The 19,630-nt window shown below is 38.6% G+C and overlaps 1 protein-coding gene across 2 annotated transcripts in view; it reads left to right on the top strand.

Annotated features, from left to right (window-relative positions):
• Window positions 1-19,630, top strand: part of zbtb16a (zinc finger and BTB domain containing 16a) — a 153,913-nt gene that overhangs the window by 70,688 nt on the left and 63,595 nt on the right. For both annotated transcript variants that reach the window (XM_051677820.1, XM_051677819.1), the window contains exon 3: window positions 169-266. In XM_051677820.1, coding sequence (XP_051533780.1) covers window positions 169-266 — 98 coding nt within the window. The remainder of the gene's footprint in view (window positions 1-168; window positions 267-19,630) is intronic.

Here is a 19,630-nt window from a genome sequence, read left to right as displayed (position 1 = left end):
CTGTCTTCCTAGCCAGTGTAGGTGGAGCGATAATTATTATGCCATTTTGTCCATTTTAGCATGCTAATCAAATCACATAGTACAGCCAGCTGCTTTGAACGCCCAGTTTCTGTGTGAGTGACATAAATGTTATTGGCTAATGTTATTTTTTCCTATTTCTCCCTGCAGGAAGCTACACAGTGGAATGAAGACCTACGGGTGCGAGCTTTGTGGCAAACGCTTCCTAGACAGTCTGCGCCTGAGGATGCACTTGTTGTCTCATTCAGGTAACACACACTAGCATCTTCACTGGCCTGTCTACATGTCTGCACAGCTATGTATAGCTCCACCTGACTGAAAATAGAAGTTAAGATCCCATTAGGTAATTGTTTTCTGTGGATAATACAAAGGTAAATAGTGCAGGCCAAAGCAGTGTTTGATCTGGCTGATCAAATCTCGCCTCATTTAGGGCATTAGCATAAGGTATTATGGCTAATGTGTTCATTTATGAATCGGCCCTCTGTTAAACGTTGAAAGTGTGTAAGTAGTTCTGTGTTTCTAGTTATTATTTACTAGCCTAACAGCCAAGTAATTAAATATGCTCGTAGACTATTGATTCATTTCAGTCAGTTGTTCTTAACTGGTGGGTCGCGACACAAAAACATTTTGCAGGTCTTTTCTGTTTGGGTTGCAGACAGCAGGAAAAAACTGCGCTTAATGCAAATAATAAAATGCAACTAACTATATGTGTAGTTAAGATGAAAAACATATAGTCTTATCAACTTTTAAAAAGAAGAAACCACTTTCTATTTATTTTGTTGCTAACATCCAAGACTGTGCATTCAAATACAGTCTACAGTATTTTGGTGCAAATTCACCTGTCAATTCATAGAAGCTGCCAACATAGACAGGTTGCATGACATGCCCTTAATATGAATACATTTCAGTGTTTGATGTAAGGACATTTTTTCTTAATTTTTTAATGATAAACAATTTTAGTTCTGTGCTGTGTCGCCACTGATGTCCAATGTGAAATCTAGGTTCTGAAGCAAAACTAGATGAAAACTTCAAATTTAAATAATGGGTTTCAAACATTTCAAATCAAAGGTTGTATGTGCACTTTTTTTTCTGGAGAGGGTAGTCCTTTTTTAAATTATTATTAAGCGCACTTTTGTGGTTTTTAGGAAGTCTGAAAAAGCTTTGGGACCTCCCAAAGCCTTTACCTCCCTGTCTGACTGCCAAATCACACACCACAGAAGTCAAAGTTGTTACTGCACTGCAGACACACACAATGGTCAAAGTTTCTAGATTTTTCACCCCCTGTTGAGCACACTCTGGTTTATGATATTTAAGAGTTCTAAGGTAATTGATTCTACAGTAATTAGGGATTAAGATTAGATTAGTTACAAAACACCACCAGACTTGGGAACCAGGGACTTTCTGCCTCACAAGGTGGGTTATTTTGATGTCAATATCTTCATATAGTGAGATGAGATTGACTTTTTGCAGGGATGTTTTAAACCATGTCGAGTGGAGAGATGAGTGACATCTCACGCTGGGCCACCCAATTCAATTCATGCATGACTCAGCATGGCAGACGCTGCTCTAAGGAAACATCTAATGTTTATTTTAGAGGTTTTTCAAATCCCAAGATGTGTGTTCAATAACAGACTCTGTGGAGATATTGTAGTGCTTGAATGCTCATAATGGCGGCCCATGGAGTATGTGCCGCATAGTGACATTTATGAGAGCCATTCTGTGATGAAACAAAGGGGCCAGGTCTGAACTCTGATGAATAACTCTGTTTGGTATTCCGCAGTGACCCACAGCAGACTCCTGTACTCATACAAAAGTATATTCCATGTCTTTATAGTAATCCAGAAATCTGTATGGGAGAGTGGCTTGTGCAGTTCGGATAATATGACTTCGGATAATCCTCAGCTCAAAAATCGGGTTGCATGAGACTATGAACGATGAAACACTTTATAAAGATATTTCTATAGTCACTGCCTTGCTCAGAGCCTCTCCGAACAGAAGGAATAAATACCTTTTGATTCATTGTTAGTGTCTGCAGGCCATCACACTTCACCCTCTCAGAATTACAGCCCAAGTTCTCTGTAGTCTGCTCGCCAGTTGCCTTTGTGAGGTGCAGCTCTACTAAAGTGTCAAGTCATTTTTATTTGTATAACGCTTTTCACAACACACATTGTTTCAAACGGCTTTACAGGAAATCATGCATTAACAAAAACAAAAAGTTAAACTGTAATGTCTGTAATGTCTTTCAGTAATCATCGTATAGTTAAATAATAATAATATAATAATAAAAATAATAATTGTATTTAGAACCCCTGTGAGCAAGCTGAAAGCGACTATTGCAAGGAACACAACTCCATAAGATGTTGGTTAATGGAGAAAAATAACCTTGGGAGAAACCAGGCTCACTGTGGGGCCAGTTCCCCTCTGGCTAACATCATGAATATAATGCCAATATTACTTAATTATATATAGTACAAGTCATGGTGTTACATTTGTAAATTAAGTAAGCATTAAGGTCCAGTGTTTTAAAAATAAAAAGAAAAGATTTATGAACTTTTAAGATTAATGACTAATGTCTTTGAAGTCCATCCTGGATTAACTGCAGAAGTTTACATAGATGCACTGTCCTTTGTTAGTTGGCTGATGAAGGCTTTTGTTGGCAATTAAATGATAGTCTATGTATTCCATTTCAAGAGTGTAGTCCATCAATAGACAAAGGTGATGCAGGCAGAGATTAATGAGGTGCATCGCAGTTCAACCTGCAGGTCATTTCGGTGAGGTTTGGTGGGGTCCATCATAAGTCCAAGGTTCAGGCAGTGGCATATGAAGTATCCGATGTCTTACAGTTGTAGTTGGCATCAGTTCATCCTCTGAAGTCAAAAGACTGAAGTGATGTCTGGCTAGCACTGGCTGTAGTTTGTCATCATCTCTTAGCGACACGTAGCAGTGGAGTCCGACACAAAGCAGGAACGGAGCTGGATCTGGCAGGCTCTGGTAACCTCAACATGGAAACAAATAGAATGATAATAGCGTAGATGCCATTCAGTTTTATGCAGAGTTATAGATCATGATGGATGTTTCTGGTTCTGGCAGACCTAACAAAAGCAGCCTAATTGTGAGATGAAGGATAAATTAGGTGTATGCCTGGCTAAATAGATGAGTCTTTAGTCTAGACTTAAACTAAGTGAGTGTGCCTGCATCCCGAACAGAGTGAGGAGTTAATAATATTAAGAAGAGGTTCTGAGATTACTGGGAATACCTCTTTTAAGAGTTTAGTTGGTATTGGATCTAACATGTTGCTTTTGATTTTTTTTTTTAATACGTTTTGTTAGCTCTTCATGACCATTGACAGCGAACGATTGAAGTTGCTCGTGAACAAAATTATGAGACACTGTTTTCTGAGGTGCTGTGTCAGTTGATTGCATAGTTCTAATTTTATTTCTGATTATTTCAATTTTATCAGTAAAGAAATTCATGAATTCATTACTATTGTGCTGCAACGGAATATCTGGTTCAGTCAAAGCTTTATTCCTAACCAGTTTAGCCACAGAACTGAATAAACACCTAGGATTGTTGTGGTTATTTTCTGAGTTTGCTAAAAATATGCTGACCTGGCAGCTTTTAGTGCCTGTCTGTAGCTACAGACACTATCCTTCCATGCACGGCGAAATACCTCTAATTTTGTATTCTTCCACTTGCGCTCCATTTTCCAAGCTGCTCTCTTGAGAGCACGAGTGCGATCATTGTACCATGGTGTGAGGCTTTTTTCTTTAATTTTCTTTAATCGAAGATGGGCAACACTATCTAGAGTGCTAGAGAAGACTGTATATTTTCTTCTAGACTTTTTGGCTTACTGAGTATGTGAGACTATTCTGAAAGATTAATAGTGAAGCTATCTTTAGTGGTCGAAAAAATTGTTCTACCTGAACGATAGCGTGGTGTAGATTGAGTGACATTAGCTGATCGCAACAAACGAGATGAGGTAATGATCTGAAATGTCATCACTCTGCGGTAGAATTTCTATAGTATCAACATCAACTCCAACACTTGAGCCCTCGAGGATCTTCATCTTTTTCCTCTTCTGCTTCTTCCTGTTCTTCTTCTTCCTTGTCTTCTTCTTTGTCCTCCTTTTCCTCTCCTTCCTCTTCCGCATCCTCCTCTTTCTCTTCTTTTTTCTCTCCTCTTCTTTTTCTTCCTCTTCCTCATCTTCTTTCTCTTTCTCCTCCTTCCTCCTCTCCTTTCTTGTCCTTTTCCTCCTCTTCTACTACTCCTTTATTTTCTTCCTCTTCCCTTTTCTTTTTCTTCCTCTTCCTCCTCCCTTTTCTTTTTCTTCCTCTTCTTTTTCTTCTTCCTTATCCTCCTCCTCTTTTTCCTCCTCCTCCTCCTGCTACATCCTCTTCCTCTGCTTCTTCTCCTCTTCTTTCACTCTTCTCTTCTACTTTTCCTGTTCTTTCGCCTTCTTCCTCATACTTGTCCTCTTCTTCCTCCCATTTCTTCTTATTCTTCCTCTTCTTCCTTATCCTCTTCTTCTGCTACTTTGTCTTCCTCTGCTTCTTCTCCATCTCTTCCTAATCTTCCTCTCTTTCACCTTTCTTTTCCTCCTCTTCCTCATCCTCGTCCTCTTTTCTCTTCTTTTTCCTCCTTCCTCATCTTCTTTCTCTTTCTTTTTCTTCCTCATCCTCCTCCTCTGCTTCTTCTCCTTTCTTTTCTCTTCTTCCTTTTCACCCCTCTCTTCTCCCTCTTTCCTCTTTCACATTTTCTTCATCTACCTCCTCTTCTTATTCTTCCACTTCCTCCTCCTCCCTCTTCATCTTCTACCACTTCCTCTTCATTACTTTTTTCTTCCTCTTCTTCTTCTACTACTTCTACTTTTTGTTCTACTTCTACTACTACTACTACCACTACTACTAAGGTTTGGTTAATTTGGAACATTTACATATAAGCCAAAATTCTGCCAGATGTGTGAACACTCCCTTTTAGAGTGACACATTTAATGACAAGATCTGCACATGAGGTGGCCAAGCTTTGGCCATGTCCATTTAGAACTTGGCCACCATCAGTTCCTGTTTTCCCTCTTCATTTACGTCACTCTTGTAAGGTTAAGCCAAAACAAAGAAATGGCAGTACTAATAATGATAGCAGTTTTTCTTTTAAAAGAGCATGGGAACAGACATAATTCCTTAAGATCTTTACCAAAGAACCAGCCCCAGACAGCCTCCTTTAACAGCCAGAATAAGCATGCATTGTGAAGCAGCTTATTTTTAGGGCATCAAAACAGAACACAAAAAACCCAGAACAAAACAATTTTAATGTTCATATGCTCAGCGCTTGACATACAATGCTAACCTGTTTTTTTTTTTGTTTTTTTTGTAGCTGTGACTCTAGAGAGCTTCACTCTTGTGTAACGCTCAAGCTTTTCGGTGGAAACGCTTTTATAGACAGAGACAGTGGCAGAGACACGGTGTGGCTCTTTGATTTGTTTTCTTTTGCTTTATTCTTTCAGTGCAAACTTTCTGTTTTTATCCTTCCTGATCCAAGCGGTTTGATTTTTATCAGCTCTCACAACAGTGACACCAAGCAAGTGGCTTTGCCCTCCACCACCTCCTCCGCTCCCTTGTCTTCAGGAGAAGGTGGTAAGGAATGGTATTAGGTATTCTGTGTGTATTATGGTGTACCATTTCACTCATCCACCCACTTCCTTGCTTACTCCTCTCGGCTGGTGCACGCCATCTCTGTTTGTTTTATTGTGGTCTTGGCAGGGTGCCAGTCTGGGCCGCCTGCCACAGCTCACGGTACAGTATGTACAGTTAATCTCACAGCAGTTTTTTCCCTCCTTTTTTTTTGTTGTAATTATTGTCTGACAGCCGTGGTTGTGGCTGCAGTTTTTCAGGGGTTTGCAAGGCATAGAGGTGGAGTTTGTTGTTGTGTGGTGCTGTGAGCAGGTTTGGGTGGAAGTGGACTGTGGAGAGAAGCTGATAATGGAGTAGCGCGTGCGTGTGTTTTCCCTCAGGTTAAGGTCAACATGGTCTGGAAGCTGCAGTGTAGCGAGGGAGCACAGCACTGAAGCAGAAAAAAAAAAAGAAAGAAAAATGTGACTCAGCATTTTGGAGCATGGCTTGGCTATTAGTGTTATGTGAGCTTCCCTTGTGACTTCAAAGAGTGCAGAACGTGGTCTGGGTAGGCTAGCCAAGGGACATATTTTAATCCATTTTTGAAAGGCGAGGCAAAGATTACAGTGGGATTACAGATTAACATAGGCTGTTCAGCATTTATTATCTGGATTTTTAACTTTTAAATGTTTATTCTGTAGCTATAATGTAACTGTCTGTAGCTGTTTCATCATCTCTGCATGTAGTCTCACACTTAATTTAGCATCTCAAACTAAATTGTATATTTTTTTAAGATTTGATGGCATTGATGGCAAATCCAGTATATTTAATCCTCAAAAGCACTCATTGTATCAACCCTCATTGTGTCTACCTTGTAAACACAACTTTGTGGACTAATAAACAACTCTGCGTACCATTACTCCTGGAAGTTGTGTTAAGTCTGCCAGTCAGATTAGCTTGCAAATTCAAAAAGTTTTTTCCAGTTTTGCATTCAATATGCATCAGATGGTCAGGTGGGCGGGCCATCTGAGGCCATGCGCAATTCTCCAGACAAACAAAGGTCAACAACTTGGTGACGTAACCAACAGCTGACATGAAATGAACCAAATTTTTTCTTCCTACCTGTTTGAATGATGCAATGATGTTTGAACACTTGGGAACAGTGTGAACACTCATTAGCAAGCTGAAGTGCCTGGTCCAGGCTGATTAAGTCTGCGTGCTATTCTCCAGAGGGCCCAGCTAGTGGACCTCACTTGACTTCATTAGCTCTGTAGATTGAGACAGGGCTAACACAGCAGGACCCCTTCCACACTATCAAGCACTGTGTCCAGGCCAGCATTGGGGAGTAACAGTACCAAAGCTGCTAACTACACTAAATTTTTAGTAGCCTGACAGTAGCTCAGCTGTTTTAAAAACATTGTAGCTTTTTCAGTAGCAAGCTGTTTTAGTAGCTGTTTGAGTAGCAGTGTAGTGTGACATGTCCTCCCTCTCTCATACTGTATGTAGCTTTTGAAATGTCTGATTCATTTTAGTGAATTGGTTTGTTCAAATGAATCGGTTCAAAAAAAGATTAATTTGTTTTGATTTTATTGAATGTATTGGTGTAAATTGTTCTGTTCAAGTTAATGCTGTCACCCAGATCCTTGTTGAGTTTGTGCCGGATAAATACTGATCTGATTGTAAAAATAAATTGTATAATTTGCTAGTTATGTGTTGCTATCATAAATACTTCTAAATGGAATTTCCTATTTTATTTATTTGTTATTTTTTTTTTTTTTTTTGATAACTTGTAGGCATTGCTTGAGTGTAGTTTAAATGCTTTAAATGATTTGCTTTTAGCCTGGCAAGCTACACTTTCAAAGTAGCTTTCCCAACACTTGTCCAGACAACCACCTCAGCATGTGCTTTACCATTACTAACCGTAAAACACATTTATGCAACTATGTCAGTGGTTGTTTTGGTAAAAGTTCCGTAACTTCTCCATAACATAGTTGTTTAGAAGTATGGGAATCATTTTCTCGGCTATTGTGATCTTATCAGCTGTTGCTTTCAAGTTGTCTTCCAAGCACATTGGCTTTTCTTCTTCTGATGACAGCGAATTAGCGGCTTCAGTTATGTCTGTGTAACTTGGCCTGCAGGCTGTTCTTTAACTCCATTGTTACCGAGCTATTATCTGTGTTGTGTAGGAGCTTTTGTCAGCCCTTTGCACATCGGTTTCCTGGTTCATGTCCTCAACCACATGTTGTGACACTGTGTTTAGGCAGGAAACATTTCTTTGGAGCAATTCTCAGATCTGTTTCCTTGTTCTTCAAGGTGAAAAAAGTTTTTATACAATTTATTTCTCACCCTAACATAATCTGAACTTGCAGTACACCTGAGTCTGACTCGAGTGTGTGTGTATTAAGGCCTATTTATACTTCTTTGTCGAACCTACGGCGTAGGCTACGTGTAGCTACTGCAGTTAAGACATAGCCTACGCCATAGCCTGATGTGCACCTCTCCCAAAATGTAACACTGCATCCCATCAACGCATACTACAGCAGTTGTAATTGGTCCACTTTGTAACCAGAGACCGTCCCCCAGGATGACAAAAACATATCTGAGATAGCGTCACATTTTCTTATTTTAAGATATATGCATCATATCACATTGTATTTGACTCGTGAGCATTATTTTAATGGGGAGCATCTGCTGTTTATATATTCTGTTTGTGTTTCATGAAGTTACAAGCGAAAACAACAAAAAGACACATCTGTTTACAACTCATAAACTGCTTTTTCCACAGGGCTTTTCCAATATCTATATATATATATATATATCTATATATATATATATATTTGGTATGTGAGTGGCACAATACAGTGTATTTGTTGTAGAACTTTCCGATCTGTACGATGTTTGGACCATTTGTTTGACAGTATGGTGTACAGTCAATTATATTTTATAAGTTATGAAAATGGAACACTTCTAATTTATCCGCAAATGAAAAAGCACCTGTTAAGAGTTGGTTGCACTGCATAAATGCATTGTAAAGTCCAGATACTTATCTTTAAAACTACACCCATTTTGTGTTGAAATGTGTATTTAATACATTTATTTTATTTGCACCATGTAGCATCAAAATTGTACTTAAATATTTATTTATTATTATTTAAGCAACTCAAGAGCAAGCATTCAGTGTATACCTGATTTATTTTCTCTCTGAATGCCAGACAAAAATCTTTTCCTAAATCTCACCATGTTTTACATACAAAACCCTAACCCATTTTTAATGCTACAATAATTTAATAAATAATTTTGAATAAAAAAAAATTGATATTGCTTTATTTATAAAATGTTTAATTGTTTCAGAAATAAAGGCATTTCCTCTCAATACGCTGGCATTTTGGCTGTGTACTCGCAGAACGAAGCCGACACACCAACGCACAACTATAAATGTAAACCACCTACGGCGTAGGTTTAACGCAGAAGTATACGTTTTGCTTTACATAGCCAACTTGTTTTCAACTGGTGGGTCCTGACCCAAAATGGTTTGCAGGCTAGTTCTGATAGGGACTTGGACAGCAGCAGGAAAACAATGCTAAATGTGAATAATAAAATTATTTAAATTAAAAGTAAAATGAAAGTAATAAAACGTTGACACACTGTGCAAATTGAAGTTGCATCCAAAGTAATTTTTGAATCATTCTTCAAGGACATTTTGTTTACTGTCGTAGGATAAACAATTATGTTACTGTGTTGAGTCACCACTTGATATCTGATGCAAAATCTGGGTTCTGAAACTACATTTGAGAACCACTGATATAGACAGCTGAGGCAGAGAGCATTTAAAAAATGTGAGGCATGAGGGAAGTGTAAAAGAGAATACGTAAAGAGCACCCCCCCCCCCTCGCTCTCTCTCGCTCTCTCTCTGTGTCTGTCTGTGTGTGTGTCTTTGTCAGAGGCAGTGAGCATTGGGCTCCCACAGTCTGGCCTCTCGCCAGCTCTTCCCTCACAGTGATGACATCATCAGCTGCCGTCAGGTCTGAATGTTCTGCCAACATTCCAGAGCGTTTATGATTGCTCGCAGATGTGTGTCCGGGAACATACTGTACCCAAACCAGAAATTAATGAAACTTGACTGCTTTCCAAGCCACATATTCCAAAATAGAGAGCCGGCAAATAGGACGGGAGGAGAAAAAGGGGCGGCATGGAAGAAAGGGCTCTAAATAAAAAGTAGTTGGGGGGGGGGGGGGGGGATAGAGGGAAAATGCTATGGTGCTCTGTGCGCTCATGTAAATTCTTCACAGCAGCTGATAAAGCCCCATCTCTCCCACCCTCCTCCACCGTTTCCTCCCTCACTCCTTTGCATTAGTCGGGGGATGACGGGCTGCATGGATAAATGGCCAGAGCTTCTGTTTGGCTGCGTGCCCTAAATTCTCTCTGGTGGTTTAAACCCATAATACTTTCCCTGACCTGTTGATGTACATTAAATCCCCATTTAAAGCAGCGTTTGAATTATGTGCCATATAAATCTCCTCTATTATAAGGTCCAGGAGAATGATTACGCACGGCGGTAATGGCTCTGTAATTGTTTGACAAGTTTACATACCATCATAACGCTATCAAGAGTTTATTTCCATGATGCTCTGTATGACAAATTGCCATTCTCTGCCTCGGATGTGCTAGAAAAAATATATAATAATGTCTGTGTTTAATGTTTAAGTCAGGAACAGGAAATCACTACACTTGTCTGTGTTTGCGGCGTTCCTGACATGCAGTCAGTATGTGTGTTGCTCGGCGACACAGCGGTTTATCTTGCTTTTGCATAATTTGGAACTAATTTCATTAGTGGAGCAGAAATAGACAAAATAACTGAACAGTTTGTGTCTAAAATCTAAGTTACTCAATATTAATTTCTAGTTTATAGATCTGTTGAATAAAAGCAATATCACTTTCGCAATCGTGCTGTTGTGTGGCTTTGATATCACAGTATTACAATTGCCATTTTGTGGTGTTTTATTACATTCTGTAGCATTCTAAAATATTTTGACTGCGTTTTTGTTGTTACTGAAATACACACTAGCTCTGTCAGGCCTCATTTGGAATAATTCACAATACTCCCTGCGCCTTTCTCTGGAAAAAAAAAAAAAGCTGAAAAAATGGCAACATAATTACATTTTTTTCACTGTATGACTGTTCCATTTAAGGGTGCATGTTTCATTCCTCTCCCTCTTTTCATTTCAACCATCATCTTGTTAACATTTTTCGATTAAAACATGGAATAAGCTCAGAGCAGCCATAATACCCTGTAAAAGATCCTGATCTTAGTCCTTTGTTGTTGGGTATTGCAGCTTTAAATCCCTTTGGTTGCTAAGTAGCAAGTGCCCCTCTGCTCTAATGGGCTGATTTGGTATTCAGCTCAATGCCGGGTCTTATTTTTGTATGCGAGACGACGTGTTTTGATGGAGGATGATTGCAGCAGCGTCTGGAGGCTGTTTGGGAGTTTTATGGGCTGTACAGTACACCGTGTGCCTTCAAAAAATAAAAATAAAAAAAAGCACACAGGTGATTGAATTTTGGATTTGCTTCATCATTTCTCTCCTCTGAGCAGCCTCTGTCAGAAAGGGGAGCATAGCTGGAAGGGCACAGATTAATTTGTTCTGCTGGAAATGAGAGCAAAACACACACACAACATGTGCACACACAACAAGCAGTCTAAAAAATACAGCAGTGCACACACAGGCACAACTACAGGAGGAAATGCATTTAGTTCCTGTGTGCTGCTCGCAATACTGTCATAATGGATGGACAGCTGTGAATTGAAATGATGCCACTATTCATATGAATGCTGAATGTTGCGAATTTGGCGGGAATGTCTGGCACAGTGCACTTAAGGGTGATACTGTTAAAGTTTTTTTTTTTTTTGTTTGTTTTTTTTAAGGATGTTGATTTAAAGGGATACTTCACAAAAACAATATTGTTCCCAGCTTATACTACTCTCTGTCTTTAGTGGAATACAAAAGAAGATGTTAGACAGAATGTAAGTCTCAGTCACCACTTTCATTTAATTTTTTTTCCATACAATGAAAGTGAATGGTGACTGTGGCTAATTTTCTGCCTAACATCATCTTTTGTGTAATGCAGAAGAAAGTCATATAGGTTTAGAATGATATGTGGATGAGTTTATGATGACAGCATTTTCATTTTTGGGTGAAATAATCCTGAAAAGACTGAAAAAGAGCTGTAGAAATTGTCCAAATTGCGCACAGGGTTCTCAAACATTCAGACAGAAGCAACTTTTTTATGTTTTACAACAGTAACAAACATTGGATGCATTCCAGTTGGGAAAGCTGTTTTGAGCCATTTTTCTGTTTTATATCCATTTATATTACGGTAAACCTTTATGGTGCAATCTCTTTCACCACACCAATGACTTAGCTTTGTTTGCTTACATACGAGGGGAAACAGCTTGACCTAATCAAGCTGTTGCATTTTGTCCTCACAAGATGTTACATTTCGTTGCTCATTTACAACAATGGCTAATAATTAATCAACATCGCTCTTTGAAGAGGAATTCCATCCTGCAAAACGGCCCCTTTCCCTAAACTATAAACCTAACCTTAGTCAAGCCAAGTTTTGCAGCCGTTTTAGGGCACACTGATTTAAACCAGTTTGGTGAAAGAGCTGCAATTCCAGCACCAGATTTCCAGAACTGGCAGACTCCCTGGAAAAAAATTATGATTTGTTTGTTTATTGGGTTTTGTTTGTGTTTAAAGATCAAGGCTTTGATTTGCAGCTGTAAGCCAGCGGTTAAAATGCAGTGGTGTGGCATGTTGGTGCTGGTAGAGTGGATCGGGGGGTGCTGGAGAGGAATGGGGGGGGTGGGGGGGGGTTGTAAAGGGAGGCTAAATTTAAATTGTAATTGGCCGACTTCCACAAGCTTGCGGGCATTTTAATGAGTCATAATAACTTCATTTAAAACCAGCTGAGCAGAAAATAGATTGGAGAGGAGCCTGTGGCCAGTATGGATTTGTTTTGTTTTTTTCCTCTTTCATCTGTGAAGCCGGACCCGCTCTGCCAGGCCTGATGGCCGCTAAGCAGACAGACATCCTTTGTGGATTTATCATATCACTGTCCACTTTGCATTCAGATCATATTCTGACTTTTTGCTCCAGTTCCAAGCCTTATGTTTCTTATGAAGAGCCATGCAGTCAGACAGTGTACCCATTCATGATCTGAATTCATTAAAATATACAGCTCCTGTCTTGTTGCAAAAATTAGTGAAGTCGGGGTTTCCACGGTCATGGAAAACCTCAAAATATCAGGGAATTTAAAAATTTTGATTTTCAGGCCTGGAAAAGTCATTGATATTAATAAAATCTTAAAACTTCACAGACATTTCTAGAGTAAAGCTTGGAAGAGATATAGATTTTTTTTCAATTAATCACGATCTTCATTTGAACAATCCCGATATCGATTCTTAAAATTCTGATATCAATCTTTTACTTTTGCTCTAAAGTTTACTTCAGTTTTGCTTGTGTTGATTTATTTTATCTGTTAAATAAATAGCAATTGAACTGCATAGTTTGGGCCTGTTCATTTTTTTTAAATGAATATTTATTAACCAAGTTAGAAGGATGCCTCCATAATTAACAGCATTAGCTAAGAGAGAATTTCTTTCAAATTTAAGCAAAATGGACGTTATAGCTGAAATACACCCAAATGTGTCAAAATCAAATCAAAACTAGAATTGAATTTAGACCTTGTGAATCGGAATCAGATCAAATCTGGAAATCTGTATCGATACCAGACCGTATTCAATAGTGAATAATATTTTTTTCTAGCTATGCTCAACTCTGTAAGTACAGTCTCTATAAAAATTATTTTTGTTAAAGTCCTTATACAGCAATTACCAACAACTGGAAATGTCATTGAAATACTTTGTTCAGAAGAAATGTGGAACACTATGTAATTTACAAAAAAATTCCCTCTGATAATTCAATAATGCTGAAGCGTTTTCCTAAATGGCCTTTTTCTTCAATATTACAAAGTGGAAGTGTAAAGCAATTGGTCCATATAACACACATTAGTCTATAAATTAGATGTTATTTACGAAGTGGCGTTAAAGAAAACTATCTTTTAGATGTGAGGACAGTAAATGCATCTCCTCCGTGACTGTGATTATTAGATTAAGATTAAGAGGGTCATCTGCTGCCGCAGTTAAAATAAATAGTGTAATGTGTTGGCACCCTCTGTGCCAGTCCAATTGAGTTTGAGTGAAGCAAGCGGGCACACCTCTACAGCGGAGGCTTCATGCACACTGCCGCATGCTAAGAAGGACCCTCTACCGTGAAACACACACATTCAAACCCAATACGCACACACAGACAGTACTGTTGAAATCCTTCAGTGCCGCCACCTACTGAAGCCTTACCTGGCCTTTATCTCGGCTGAGGCCATGAAGACAGAGTGTGTGCTCTCCTGTGATAAATGCCTGCATTCTGCTTTATCCCATTCAAATGCATTTGTTTCCGCCTGCCTCACTCTCCCCCTCAGGTGTTGTCTTATTTGAGGCCTTCATCTTCACACATTCCTCCATGTATAGATATGTACAGCATGTTTTGAGGTTTTCATCCATCCTTCATATGAATGAGTATGGCAGTGGTGGGTTTTTTATTTTATAACGCGTTTATGTCTAATGACATCCTCTTCGCCCCCCTAGCCCTCACAAAAATGGTCTGAAAAGCCAAATTGCTTAAGTCACCAAGGAAATCCGGTTATTCCTTTATATATTTAGGGGTCATTACAGAATAAAGAGTTTTGTTGCAAGTATGTACAGTATATGCTGGATGATGGATATTGATCTAAACGTTTTCCAAACACAACAAAAATCATATTAGTACATACATCGATCAGCCACAACATTAAAACTACCTGCCTAAAATTGTGTAGGTGCCCCTCATGCCGCCAAAACAGTGCCAACCCGCATCTCAGAATGCAGTTGTGTGTGAAAATCCCAGGTGATCAGCAGTTACAGAAATACTCAAACCAGCCCATCTGGCACCAACAATCATCCATGCGATTATCTAATCAGCCAATTGCGTGGTAGCAGTGCATAAAATCATGCAGATACAGGTCAGGAGCTTCAGTTAATGTTCACATCAACCATCAGAATGGCGAAAAAATTTGATCAGTGATTTATACTGTGGCATGATTGTTGGTGCCAGATGGGCTGGTTAGAGTATTCCTGTAACTGCTGATCTCCTGGGATTTTCACACACAACAGTCTATACAATTTACTCTGAATGGTGCCAAAAACAAATATATCCAGTGAGCGGCAGTTCTGTGGACGGAAATGCCTTGTTGATGAGAGAGGTCACCGGAGAATGGCCAGACTGGTTCGAACTGACAAAGTCTACAGTAACTCAGATAACCGCTCTTTACAATTGTGGTGAGAAGTATATCATCTCAGAATGCTATTCTGAGATGCGGGTGGGTGCTGTTTTGGCAGCACAAGGGGGACCTACACAATATTAGGCAGGTGGTTTTAATGTTGTGGCTGATCAGTGTATGTATATACAAATGCATATACATTAGTATATACGCATGTACAGTTGTGGCCAAAAATATTGGCACCCTTGGTAAATATGAGAAAAGAAGGCTGTGAAAAATATATCCTTATTGTTTATCCTTTTGGGCTTTCATTAAAAATATTCACAAAAATCTATCCTCAAATAGATATCAAACAATTCCAAACGCAAAACAAGTTTTATCAAAAAACTAATATTTTTGTTAAATATATGTGACAATTATTGACACCCTTGTATTCAGTACTTTGTGCAACCTCCTTTGCCAAGATAACAGCTCTGAGACTTCTCCTATAATGTCTAATGAGGTTGGAGAACTTATGGCAAGTGATCTGAGACCATTCCTCCATACAGTATCTCTCCAGGTCCTTCAAACTGAGAGGTCCACACTGGTGAACTCTCCTCTTCAGTTCACCCCACAGGTTTTCTATGGGGTTCAGTTTCTATGGGGTTCAGTTTCTATGGGGTTCAGTTTCTATGGGGTTGACCATAGAACCCAGTCCCATTTGAAGTTCCAGTAGTGTCTGGCAAACTGAAGATGCTTGAGTTTGTTGTTGGATGAGAGCAGAGGCTTTTTTCTTGAAACCCTCCCAAACATCTTGTGGTTATATAGGAGATGTCTGATTGTAGTTTTGGAGACTTTCTGACCCCAAGACCCGACTAATTTCTGCAATTCTCTAGCTGTGATTCTTGGAGAATTTTTGGCCACTAGAACCATCCTCCTCACTGTACGTGGAGACAATATAGACACATGTCCTCTTTCAGACCAATTCGTAACATCTCCAGTTGATTGGCACTTCTTAATTATTGCCCTGATGGTGGAAATGGGTATTTTTAATGCTTTGGCTATTTTATTATAGCCACTTCCCATTTTGTGAAGCTCAACAACCTTTTGCTGCACATCCTAACTTTATTATTTGGTCTTACGCATTGTGATGGATGAATAAGTGAATATGGCCTGCGTGTTGCCTCATATTTGTACCCATGTGAAACAGGAAGTCATGGCTGAACAATTTCATGTTCCTTGTCACCCAGGTGTACTAAAAAAAAAAATTAAAATATGAATGGGAATATACTTCAGATATATTTTACTCATAAGAATTTCTAGGAGTGCCAATAATTGTGGCAAACATGTTTTGGAGAAAACAAATATTGAATTATGAGATTTCCCCCCCGTTTCTATTAGTTTAAATAAAGGTTAGCTTTTGTGAATATTTTGAATGAAAGATCAAAAGTATAAACAATAAAGACATTTTTTTTTTCACAGACTTCTTTGCTCATATTTACCAAGTGTGGCAATATTTTTGGCCACAACTGTATATTTGTGGGTCAGTACAATATAAAGAGTAAGTATGTATATTCTACATGACATTTGATTTGTTTAGGTGTAATAGCTATTAAAGTAAATACTCTGTAAGGTACTTTTTTGAATTGCATTAGCTTGGTTGATTGCTTTAGGAAACTTTTATATTTATATTTGCATATTTACATTGGATATATATTTTATATTATGTATATACACAAGTGTATTTGTGAGTCAGTTCAAATTAAACAGTATCATTGCAAGTATGTACAGTAAATGCCAGATGATATATGATTTGTTTTTCATGTAACAGCAATAAAAGTAAATACTCTCTAAGGCATATTTTTATTGCATTGCGTTAGCTCGGACGATTGCTTTGGGAAACTTTTAGATCAATTTCTTAGCACAGATTAAAAAGCCATGAATCCTATTTATGTAAGAGCTCCCTTATGAAATGCTTTATGAAACTTCCATATTTTGGCTGAAGAGAGAATCAGATGCTAAGCAAAGATCTGCCGATGGCGCTTTCATGTAAAAAAAAAAAAAAAAAAAAACCAAGAAGATAAAAGCAGTCCCATCTGGTAGTAGCCAGGACACACAAGGGTTGCTTTTATGCTATCCATTCCACTGGGAGGTTCAACATGAAAAGCAGCCGTGGATATTGTGTTATTAATGTTGCAAACACGTCTGTGGATCAGAATACTAATACTGGGCTGTCCAAACAATTTCAGCGCTGAAGAAAAAACACCTATATCTCAGGCACTTTGAAACCGCCTATTGCGACATGAGTAATTAATGTTTAATAAGCACAGGGCAAAGCCTTCTTAGACACTATGGTGCTAAAAAAAATTTTATTCTCTGGTAAAATTTTAAAATGTTATCAGATTATATAACTCAAGAACCATTACCAATAGAGGAGCATGTAGTTTACATTCCTGCAAATTTGCATCTGTTTCATTGGTTTACAACCATCAAAGAGCTCAATTGCAGCTAGTGTATGTATATCATTGTCCTATCTAGCAGATTGTTAGAGTGAATTTGTAGAAATTGTGTGCATACAGAAGTAGAGCGAGAGAAGGTGGAGAGGAAGTCGGTGGATCTGGAACGAGTGCAAGGATGTCAAGTTTTTAGTGAGGAAGTTAAAAGGGGTGTCGCACAGTCAACGTTTGTGAACGAAAGAAGTTTACTGAAGTAACTTTTTTTTTTCCTCTTTATTTTGCCATCACCCTCTTTCTCTTCCCCTTTCCTTATTTTTGTCAAGGAAGGTTCCTGCTCTGTTACACTAATAAAAAAATATTTGTTTAACATAATAAAAAGAGAGATCAGGGTCTGTTGGTGTCAACTGGGACATTGTGCTAGTAACCATTCATTTATTTTGAAGTGGTTGAAGTCAAGCAATAAATCAATTAGCCTAAAGAAGCTGTGCATTGCAGTGATTTTACCACAGGTATTCCTTTGTACAAAGGAAAGCTTAGTAAAATCATTGTAATGCACACACACATTTTTGCTTTTAGAATATGATGGCAACAGCAGTGGCATAAAAGACACATGTGTTCACTAAACAGTTAAATTTATTATTAATAATAATCAGAATAAACAAAGTTTCTGCCAAGTAATGTAGTGCATTAGCCAAAGTTTGGATTTTTTGTGGTTGCAAAGCAATGGAGCAACTTTGCACAATAATAAAAAAAAAAATGTGTGTTGTCCGGTCATTTTACAATAGAGTTGAACGTGGCTCATCCAATCAGAATTCAGATTAAAAACTAGCAGTTTTATAAAACACCAATAAACACGTTGCTTGTGAAGTGTTCACTATTTTATTTTTATTTTATTTTATTTTTAGATTTGATTAACTTTCCTGACTCCTAATTGAGATTCCAAAAATTATTTGAAATAAGATATTTTGAAACAAATATGTAAATCACTGCACGTGAGCACAGTTAAACAGTGTGGTCCCAGCATTTCTTGTTGTTTTTGGTTGGACTTATTATCTGTGCTCTGTATCCAGTGCAGTTGTTTCTGTTGGCTCACTGCTGTGCCTCGCTGGCTTTGCCTTAGATACCTTCTGTGAGTCTGTACTGTGCTTGTATAGTTCTTTAGGAAAAAATGGAAATCTTAACAACATCAATCACAGGGCTATGTTAAGTGTGGAACGGTTTAATAATGGCCCGTACTGTGTGGCTGTGTCCCAGTTGCTGTCCCCCAGATCATTGTGTAGCCTGCCGCCCCTCCCCCTTCCTCCTGACCTGTGCTTAATAAACTAGAGAGTGCCTTTTGACAATGTGTGACTTGAAAGCAGGAAATAATGGGCACTAAATGTTAAATCTTTACAGGTTATTGACCTGTGGAGCATACATGGGCTCTGTTAACTATGTGCAGCCCATCTCTGACAGCCTAGCACTTCTCTGCTGCTCTTTTGTCCATTTATACTAAAAAGCTTGACTTCACAAAGCCAGACTCGAACACCATTGAAAATCTTTGGGATGAAATGGAGAGCCAACTGTGAGCCATACCCAGTCGCCCCACATCAGCACCTGACCTCACTAATGCTCTTTTGTCTGAATGGAATAAAATCCATTTATCCATGTTCCAACATCTAGTGGAAAGTATTCTCAGAAGACTGGAAGCTTTTAGAGCATCAAAGAGAAGACTAACTCCTTATTAATGCTCATGATTTTGAAATTGAATGTTCAATAAGCACCTTTTGAGTGTGGTGTTCAGTTGTCCACATACTTTTGGCCATGTAGTGAATTTTAGGAGCTGGATTCATGACAGGCAAATGAGAAAATAGCAGAAGCTGCCTCCCACTGCTCTATTCACAGCAGTAAAGTAATATACAGCACTATAAAGATGGCTCAGTTGTCACATCCAATGGTTGGTTGAAGTTTTTGGTGGTCGTTTGGGGAAAGGGTTCACCAATTGGTCAGGCTCTCAGGTTCTCCTGTGATAAATAAAAGAGAGCTGGAAGTATCGCTTTGCTTTCAGCCAACCTCACAGGTATTGATCTGGCCTGCAAAGTTGGAAGCAGATCACACTTGCCCTTTCTTGCCTTATGAGAAAGTTAACTACTCAAGAAGCACTTTCCAAGCCCACATTCCAAGGTTGGTTAGTCTTCACAACTGTAAAATAATTAA

Source organism: Myxocyprinus asiaticus, chromosome 38, assembly GCF_019703515.2.
Source record: "Myxocyprinus asiaticus isolate MX2 ecotype Aquarium Trade chromosome 38, UBuf_Myxa_2, whole genome shotgun sequence".
Lineage (NCBI taxonomy): Eukaryota > Metazoa > Chordata > Actinopteri > Cypriniformes > Catostomidae > Myxocyprinus > Myxocyprinus asiaticus.
The sequence above is the reverse complement of the archived record's forward strand: the minus strand, read 5'-3'. Positions and strand labels throughout refer to the sequence as shown.